General features: G+C 38.5%; 1 protein-coding gene across 1 annotated transcript; it reads left to right on the top strand.

The window, feature by feature from the left end:
• The first annotated feature begins 7,385 nt into the window (after positions 1 to 7,385).
• h2bk1 (H2B.K variant histone 1) lies at positions 7,386 to 8,145 on the top strand. Its single transcript, XM_072678981.1, has 2 exons — positions 7,386 to 7,502; positions 7,909 to 8,145. The coding sequence occupies exons 1-2, from the start codon at positions 7,386 to 7,388 to the stop codon at positions 8,143 to 8,145; spliced, it is 354 nt and encodes a 117-aa protein (XP_072535082.1).
• The last annotated feature ends 2,010 nt before the right edge of the window (positions 8,146 to 10,155 follow it).

Below are 10,155 nucleotides of genomic sequence, written 5' to 3' on the forward strand. Positions count from 1 at the left end.
TTCTAAGTAGATCTTACCCTTCATCCTGCCCTGATGTACCCATCAACGCCAACTTGACCACGCTTCCAAGCAGCCTATGCATGAGTGGCAGCTGCGGTCTTTACGGTCATCACAACAGCATCTTGGGTTGGATTTTTGGTGTGTCGCTGCCACTTCTGTAAAACTTGGAGAGAAGGTGTGTAGGTGGTTTTGGATGAACGGAGACCTTAGAGATTATGATACCTGTGTTCTTGGTACATGAAGTACAAGGGGCTTTGAGTTAAGTGTCCTCTCTACCTCAACAATGGCTGTATACAGGACGTCCTCGGTCACTAGCTGTACTCCCACCCAAGTTCCACCAAAATGAGGAGGCCCAGGTGGTTTGAACTTGAAGTGCCTCAGTGGCAAAGGGAGTTGGGAGAGCTGAAATGATGGTGTTCAATTCTACAATGGCATCCAAAAATGGTTGGCACCCTGGTCAAAATTCCTGTTAACTGGATGTTAAGTGGGTATGAGTAACTCCAAAATCTCCAAAAGACATAACATTAAAAATGACAATTTATTTTAAAGGAGTGTATTTATATGTTTTGGGCACCATGCAAATGTCTGGGCACCCCAAAGGAATTTAGCTTTTGAATAAATCTGGAACATATAAAACTGAAAATACAACATAACACATTGAAAAAATGTATGTTTGAAGAAACAAAGGTGGAGAATTTTATGAAAAGACCACATCCCCAACTATTAAGTATGGGGGTGGATCAATCATACTTTGGGCTTGTGTTACAGCCAGTGGTATGGGGAACATTTCACTTATAGAGGGAGTGAATTGATTCAGTTAAATACCAGCAAATTCTACAAGCAAACATCACATTGTCTATAAAAAAATGAGGATGAAAAGAAGATGGCTTCTAACGTAGGATCCTAAAGGTTGTACCTTGGGTCATTGGAAATCTGTGGAGAGGCCTCAAATCAGCAGAGCATGCAATACAGTGCAGAGAGAGGTTTCTTGATACTGTGCACAATGAGAAAAATGAGAAGCCGATTGAGCAGCCATCCCCATCACTCTCGTCTCCAGACTCCTTACTCCTTACTGCTGTGGCAACTTCCTACAGGGAATGCTCACAGAGTAGTAAAGTCTCATTCAATTGCCAAGAGAGATTAAGGCATTCTGTGTGTGGAATTAGTCCAGATGTGTGTATGAACACTGCGTAAGCCTGGTCACCTACTGTGACACACTGAACACAGGATCTGGATGCTACCATAAACCATGGTGACAGAGTGGGGCCATTGAAGGGAGCGAAGAATAAGGTCAATTCAACATTCATTCCTGAACTCCTCTTCTGGCCTGATGAAATGTGAAGGAAAGTAATATAGGCTAAAACATAGGCTTGTCTTACATCCTGCTGCTTTGGCTTCATACCAGTTTTTTTCTTTTTCAGTGATTTTGAGTGTTAATAGCAACCCTTGTGGAGAATCTGTACTGTTAGAGATGATTTAACCAATGAAATGTTGCAGTACTTAATAAATAATAATTAATAAAGCTAATTCTCTTAAATAAAGCTAACTCTGTTCAGGAATTGCTATATCTAATAAACCGTCTTTAAATGAGAAGTCAAACAGAGAGGCATTTCAGTTTGAACTGCTTCCTGAGGTAGAATAGGCCTCCTTAAAAGTGATATGTCACTCCTTAATCTTCTATCTATTTGCAGCTTTACCATCCAGCCTTTGCCGACAAAGCTTTTGGAGTTACTGTATGGGTGTAACGTGGATGCTGTGAAATGTGGCTAGTATTTAGAGATGCCACTGCAGCTATATCACTGCAGCTGAAAAATTCCATTCATTTTGGTAAGTCCCGTGCGAGTCATGCAATAAACATACTTGCATGTATTCCCAATAAAAATGTTTACATTACTCCCAATGCTATTTATTTGCCAGCATAAATCCCTTTGGATATCAGCATTTACAAACAACTGTCATGTGTGTGTTTTGTGAACAATCCATTGTTGTGAAAGCTGTGTTAAAGGAAAGTAACCACTGGTGCAGCTGTTTACTGTGCTGGAAAGGTACAAATTTAAGGAGGAAAAGGGTTGAATGTGAACAAAAGAAAGGGTTTTTTTAATACTAAGGTCCAAACCTCAGTAGATTCTTCTGCAAAAAGGAAAGAGGGCAACTTTTTTTAAAATGTTATCATTTATTTCTACTGATTTTGACCATTTTGTGATTGCTGGCAATTTTATCACACATATGGCTAACTTACATTTACATTTACGGCTTTTAGCAGACACTCTTATGAGCGACTTACAAAAGTTTTTTCCACCACTTTGCTGTTCCACCACTTCACTTTATGCTTGTCTTTCGTGGATCTTAAAGAATGGCGGTTCAAGCCGAGCCATACTTGAAGCTCGAAGGGCTCTTGGTACAGATCGGCTTTTGACCATTGCCATCAAGTACGAAGGGGCTGGTCCAATCTTGGCTTTGTAGGCCAGTGCCAGGGTTTTGAATCTGATGTTGGCAGCAGCTACCAGAAGCCAGTGAACATAATCCCAAGCAAAAATATGCCAAGGACCTCTGAGGCCATTTGGACTCCTTTGGTCTCTCTTAGCATGGGAGTACATGGTCATGGTCATGGTTACACTCTGGATTAAGTGGTTTACTTAAAGGACCTGAACCATGTTAACCACATGTTAGTCACTTTGTCAGATCGTTACTGTGTGTTTTTATGAAAAAAGGTTTATTAATGGCAGCAGAGCTACTCATTTCATAAGCAAAATGTGCACTGCACTATGTAAACCATTAGAGTCTGCTGATGCTCTGCTGGACAGCATCAACTCATTAGTGTTTATGAATGAGAAAGCCAGTTGAAGTTAAAATCATGTCATGCAAACAGAAAGCACCATAAGGCAATTCTACTTACAAACTCATCTACACTTATGGCCTAAGAGGTGTAATACACTTGCACCCTTTTTGAAAACTAAAATCATCGATGTCAGACAAGCCATTAAAATGTCTACGTTCACCAATGACTCAGTATTCTCCTTTTAGACTTGCGAGGCAGGAATACTTTGTCAAATAGAAAGTAATGTTCCTTCCAGCGGGCCAGTGACCTGTGCTGTGGTGTATCCCTGAGTTTGATTCTAGGGCCGCTCTTATTTAATTTATACATGCTTCATCTTGGCCAGAGGAATTTCAAGAGTATTTCTTATCACGCCAATGCAGGCAATTTGGCCTTCTCCCCAAACGACTATGGTCCTCTTAACTCACTTTAAGGACCTTGAGCACATCACTAACTGGATGGGACAAACCTTTCTCAAGTTGAAAAAGGATTGGACAGATTTTATTTTTTATTTGGGAAAAGAACATCACATTAAAAAGGAAAGGCCTCACCTGAATGCAGTTGCTGGATCAGCATTTTTTGACCTTATTAGAAATTCATTCATATCTTTATTTTAAGCTGGATTGATTACTGTGATGGTCTTCTTACTGAACTCCACAAACAAGACAGTTGAACAGTTTCAGTTCAGTCAGTTGGAGCAAAGAAGAAAACATATCCCCTCTATTCTTAAATCTTTACCAGGGCTACCAGTGTGCTGCAGAAAAGTCATAGCGATCTATAAATCACTGCAAGGTGCAAGATCAGTGTATTCATCTAAACATAAGGGACTAGTCAGTTAGACCTTCCTAACAACCTTCAGCTACTATTCTGCCCATCTATAATATCTGCCAGTCTATTTATTTTCCATATGGACATTTCTGTTATATGTATGAAATGTGATACCGTTGTGGTTGGGTGTTTATAAACACTCATTATGATTTTATAAATTTTTGGGGGGGGCAAAACATAGATAAAAAAATAATAATTTTTTTTATTATTATTATTAACACAGGGTCATAACTATACATACGGGGTCATTCAATATACAAACATATCACATTTGGCACAATATTTGTTTAAATGTCCCTCTGTATCTTGACCAGATGCTTTTGGTAGCCAATAACAATCTTTTGGCAAAATGTGGGTTGAATATTTAATAACGTTTCTTGGCAGAATTGGCTTAATGAAAATTTGGCTTCCTGGCATATACCTGACTTTTAAGCACAGTCCACATATTTTGTAATAAAGTTGAGGTTGGGACTTTGAGAAGGCCATTCCAAATATTTAACCTTAGCCTGTCTGTAACAGTTTAAAACACAGTGACACTCATGTTCCCTCAGCTTCTTGGCAAGTCCAAGACCTTGTGGCTACACCTCACAAAACTAATCTTGGAATCAGCGGCTGTTTAGAAACGACACTAAGACATTCATGGCTTGATGATCTAGGATCATCCTTCTCAGATGTGTGTTGGTCAATCCAATGAGTTCTGTCAAACAAACCTATCTAACAAAAAATCTAACAGTTGTGGTCAATTATGATCGATCACAGGAAGTTAAGAGGCCTTGGCCTTGGCAAGTTTACATTCTGGTACTTCCATCACCAAATGAATAATCTATGCATGTGTATATATATTTTTACCCTGGTTTTACCTCCCACCTAAAAAGCAAATGTCCTATTCCATTTCAGAAAATGATCATTTGTCTGACTCATTTAATAGCCTATCGAATGCCCTGTCTATGTTTATGGGCTCTCCTATTTCAGTATCAGTTTATGTCTTCTCTGTCCCCTGCCACGGTTGCTTTTTGTTGATTAGGAGTTTAGATCTGGGTTTCTCACAAATGTTATGTTGTAAAGAGCTACTTAATCTACTACACCCTCCATCTTCTTTGCTATGAACTAGGGTTGAACGTAGGGTTGAAACATGCTGTTTTCTAAGCTGTGACAATTCAAATCATTTAATCACATTTATTTATAGTGCTTTCTACAACTGATTTTGATACAGTGCTTTACAGTAATCCAGTAATGAAACAAAAAATCTACAACACATAAAACATAAAAACCTAAAACCCCCGGTGAGCAAATCAAAGGCGACAGTGGCAGGGAAAAACTCCCATGCCAGGAACCGAGACTCATCCTCCTCTGGTCAAAACCACTTTTGATTGTTATAAAAAATCACTGTACCACCACATAAGGCTGTTCTTCTGCTCAGGTGTGCTCATAGTCATAGTATAATTGATATAATCATAGTAATGATGTTAGAATAAAGGAAGTAATGATAGTTAATGGTGGTAAGAATAATAATAGTTTGAGGCAGATAGCAGTAGCAGGAGGGTGGGCAGTTGGTCTGATGCGGGTAGCAGGGGAGCCTGGTAGTCAGTCTTTCCTTAAGTCAGGTCGGATAAGTGGGCAGTCATTAACTCTGAGAAGGTAAAGGGATAGAATTAGTTCTGATTGGATTTATGAAGAAGAGAGAATGTTGAACAGTATCAGAGAGTGGCTGATACTGGCAGGTCTGACTATAACAGCCTAATTAAAAGGAGAGAGCCAGAGGGTAACACACAGCCATGGGAGCACACTGAAACATTGGCAACCATCCACTATGACCCACAAACCTAAGTGATCACATGCTAGCAGGGGGACGACAGAACCAGCATCTTAGTTTATCACAATTCCTTATGTGCATTAAACCCTTGGATCTGCAAAATCCCAAATCTGGATCTGCAAATCCCACCCGGTATCTTGATGTTATACCATCAACATCATGCAGCCAAGGGTATTCTTGCATCATTATCTAACTCACCATGTGCTGCTCTTAGCACTCATGCATCCACAATCGTGATTCTTTGGCCTTCATGTCCAGCCTTCTAGCTTTAAGCAGAAACTGTCCAGCCCACATTCTTAGAATTCTCTCCCAACCTACTACTCCTTCCTATCTAACTTCCTATAAATTTCCATCTCTACCTTAAGGTTAATGTGATACATTTTTGATAGAAATTCTGGAGTTATGAGAGTAAGACAGTAAATGTAGGCTCACAACCTCTAAAAATGTAAAGACAACAAATCAGAATATGAAATAATGTATTTGGCTCTAATTTGTTATCCTATATTTTGTGCGATGCCAAAGAAGAACTGCTTTTGGTTTTCCAAAAGAACCAATTAGTGGGTTGTTCTTTAGAGAACAATTTCTGTGAATGAGAAAAGGTTTGGGGAAGTTTAAGAAAGTTCAAGGAAGAATTTAGTGTTTAAAGACGAACTGGTAAATTGCTATTGCAACCTTTAATTATGTAAGTCTTTAAAAGGACTTACAGGTCAGACATGGTCCTTTAGTGTTTTTTCAATTGCATTGCTCAAAAAAAATTTTTTGAGTTCACTTTTTTTTAAAGAGTGTATATCAAAGAATTTCATATCAGAGTTGCACTACACATACTAGAATAGACCTGCAAATAATGAAGAGTTGACTCACTCACAAATGATGCATCACTACTGTTTATTCTGTTTATTTACTCCTTATGAACCCCTGGAGTAAAGTGTTGGTAATTTATCGTCATCTAAATCTTATTTTAAGGAAACCCCATCAATATATATATATGATATAACACACACACACACACACACACACACACACACACATATATATATATATATATATATATATATATATATATATATATATATATATATACACACACACACGTGCACGAACATCTGAACATTCAGATTTGGAAATGGGTCTTATTAGGATCTTTTAATTAGCTAATTTCTTCTACTTTGGTCACCACTAATTTCACAACAGATTCTACCACAAATGACCAAATTCTACTCTTGGTACAGTTCAAATCTGCTGTCTTAAAATGCAATTGCTTTTTTTAAACTGTCATTTCATGTCCAAACACATTTACCTCCTGCACACTCTGGTTCAGGGCTTGTCGGAAGGGATTTTTATGCATTACACAAAGCATTATAGTGCGCCGGTAGCCCTAGGAGCTGGCTTGAAGCACACATTCACATTCACATTAATGAATTCACATTATTTATAGTCAAGAGTCAAAAGTTTCACTTATTCTGGCAGCCTTGACCTTATGCTATGTCATTCATCTGTTTTTCACTCACTCAGTCAGTCTGTCAGTCTCTCTCTCTCTCTCTCTCTCTCTCTCTCTCTCTCTCTCTCTCTTCTGCTCACATAATGACGCAGGATCTCCACCTAGTGGCCAAAATAAAAAAATAAAAAACACTTTTTTGTGATATTAGGCTAAACATCGCTTATTAAAACAAGGCCTACATTCGTGGTTTGTGAGTATCGGAAAAGGCGAGGCTGATCAGCAGTATGAGCTTTAATTGCCCTTCAGTTCCAATTACTGCGTCATTCAATTGCTTGACGTGATAAATTGGCGACGGGCGGCAGCTGAGGCCTGCTAAACAGCAGTCGCACGTTTGGCTGAAGAATCCAGAGTTCAACTCTACGGTACTGTTTGACACAGCGTCCTGTAATCTGACAGGAATTTGGTGGCTTACAGTGACCCCCCCCGGCAAAATGACAAATGATGGAACGAAAAAGAAAGGAAAAGCTCCAAGAGACAAAAAATCGTCTAAGAGAAAAGGCAAGAGGAGGGAAACATACGCTGTGTATATTTATAAAGTTTTGAAACAGGTGGGTTACTGTAGAACTTGGCTGGGTTCTGAAAACCTGTGGGTCACATAACTAGCTACACAGATGGGCTTCCTCCCAGCTGAGCCTGTTGTTTCTGTACTCTAGACCATAGGCTATGAGTTATATGAGTTGATATCTGTCACTTTTATCTCTATATCCATCTGTATATCAACCAACAGTGGCCATACTTGCACTTCAGAAGCCATGTAGTTTATCCTGGGGGTTTCTTTGCCTCTCACAACCATTGGTTTCTGCTGTCAGGCATGCAGTGTTTGGTGTTTTGACAAAGAGTAGCTAAACTCTCTCAAAATGATTTGGGTGCATGGATTTTTTTTTTCTTTTTTTTTTTTTACATGAGTATCTCCTCCAGGATCACTGACCTGTGACCTTTACCTCCCCCCTTCAGGTCCACCCTGACACTGGCATCTCCAGCAGGGCCATGAGCATCATGAACTCCTTTGTCAATGACGTGTTTGACCGCATTGCCACAGAGGCCTCAAGACTGACCCAGTACAACAAGCGCTCGACCATCACTAGCCGCGAGGTGCAGACGGCTGTCCGGCTGCTGCTGCCTGGGGAGCTGGCCAAGCACGCCGTGTCTGAAGGGACCAAGGCCGTCACCAAGTACACCAGCTCCAAGTGACTGGGCAAAAAGGCAGCTGTTTCAAATACAAAAGGCTTGTTTGTTGGCTGCTTTAAGGGTTTGGTAATAAAATCACAGAATGCTTTGGCAGTTGTTTTTCTTCATCTATTCATAAAAGCCTCTTTACTGTCGTTCAGCAAGGATTGTTGCAGAAAGACTTTTAAAGCTGAAATGGAGAAGTCACTGAATACTTGCTGGTATGTAGCACATACACAGAGTGGACTGAACTGTTGCCATGTCCAGCTACGCACAAGTGCAGAGCAGGTGTTTTTGCTCTGTTGCTGTTCTTTTAGGTTTTCCAAGGGTGACAGGATGTTAATGCACAGTTGCAACTTTTACCATCTGGGAGCTTTGCCATATAGCCCTGAAAGGTCAGTTTTTGTAAGATTAGAATCATTCTTAAGCTTAAGACCTTATGAGACTTCAGTGGATGAAACCGTTTGACACCAGTGACCTCTGAATTGTTAATAGTTTAAACTTAAATTCTGCTTTGAAATGGTCCTGGTTGAAGGTGCTAAACATTCACCTGACAAGTTAAAATGCAGTTAGAAAAGCATTGAATAAAGCATTAAACTGAACGTCACCCTATGTTGCAGCAGAGGAACGGTCACCACTAGGTGGCAGTGCTTGCAAACTTCTAAACTGGAGGCCTTTTAAGCAAACTTCTATGTACAACCAATAATTTCATTTTACATCAACAAGCCGTTGCTGAAAATGGTCAAATTCTGGACCAATTCTTATAAATGGAGCCACGAAGGAAACCACTACTAAAGGGGGGAAACTTTATGTATAATGTAATTGACTTGATTTGACTTGATTTGAAATGCTAAAGAAACTCCCCAGTGGTGGTTATGGGAATCAGACGTCTGAAGAGTTTAATGCCTCTTAAGGAACTCATGAAGTGAAATGGTTAGGAAAATCTTTTTATTTTCTTTCTTTTTTTTTAATAATAATAATTTTAATGAAATGGTACAGAGGTACAGGTGTGGGTATAATTTTTTTTTTTTTTCAGGCTTCCTGCAATTTTTCCGGAATCAGCAGTACATAAGACACATTATTCATTCTGGTTCACTGGTGGTTTTGAATAGTAAAGTTAAATATTTGTATATTATTTTTATGTTGTATACATTGCTACCCTTCCCATAGCCCCAGTTCCCCAGTTTCATTTTCATTGAATTATACAGAAAAAAATCTGTGGAATTCTCATTTTAAATGTTTGGTACTGTATTTCCACAGAAATTGCAGGGGGTCTAACAATGTCAAAATGATTGCATTAGGGGTCTGCACTTTGGGTAGCCACTGCGCTGCTCTTAACATCCTCTTTTATAGTAGAGAACACCAGTGATCTAATGGACTTCATATTTTTCTATTTTGTGTTTGCACTGATATACTCAGTAATTACACTACTATATATATATATATATATATATATATATATATATATATATATATATATATATATACACATAGTAGTGTAATTACTGAGTATATATATATATATATATATATATATATATATATATATATATATTGTATTTATATATATTATTTTTGCTCAATTTCAAGCATCAGCTACAGCATTTTCTGGAGTCATGGACCCCTATAAAATAGTTTTGGGATAAGTTGTAATAGGATATGCAATCCAGAACTATTTTCACAGAACTTTTCCAACATCTAATTTAAAGCCTCACCAAAGACATCAAAGCTAGGCAGACTCCTTATAGAGTTCATTATTATGTGTCTACATACTTTTGCATTTATAATGTATTTAAACTGTATCATTTTTGTAGTATATTTGTCATGACTTTTTGCAGTCAGGTGCAAACATCTTCAAATACACTATATGTCTAAATGTATGTGGACATTTGGCCAAAAAGGAATGAGCATGTGTCCCCATACTTTATATGTCCATATAGTGTATAGAAATAAGACCAGTTTTACATGTAAAAAAGCCTTGAAGTATTTCATTTTTCAGTGCTTCAATAAAAGAAGCTTTTGAAAAACACCGCA

The sequence above is a fragment of the Salminus brasiliensis genome, chromosome 5, assembly GCF_030463535.1.
Source record: "Salminus brasiliensis chromosome 5, fSalBra1.hap2, whole genome shotgun sequence".
Classification (NCBI taxonomy): Eukaryota; Metazoa; Chordata; class Actinopteri; order Characiformes; family Bryconidae; genus Salminus; species Salminus brasiliensis.

What these genes read in the sequence shown, in the direction of transcription:
- h2bk1 (XM_072678981.1), top strand. Translation starts at nt 7,386, where the DNA reads ATGACAAATGATGGAACGAAAAAGAAAGGAAAAGCTCCAAGAGACAAA. An exon ending in TTTATAAAGTTTTGAAACAG is followed by an intron (nt 7,503 to 7,908) that starts GTGGGTTACTGT and finishes TCCCCCCTTCAG; the next exon opens with GTCCACCCTGACACTGGCAT.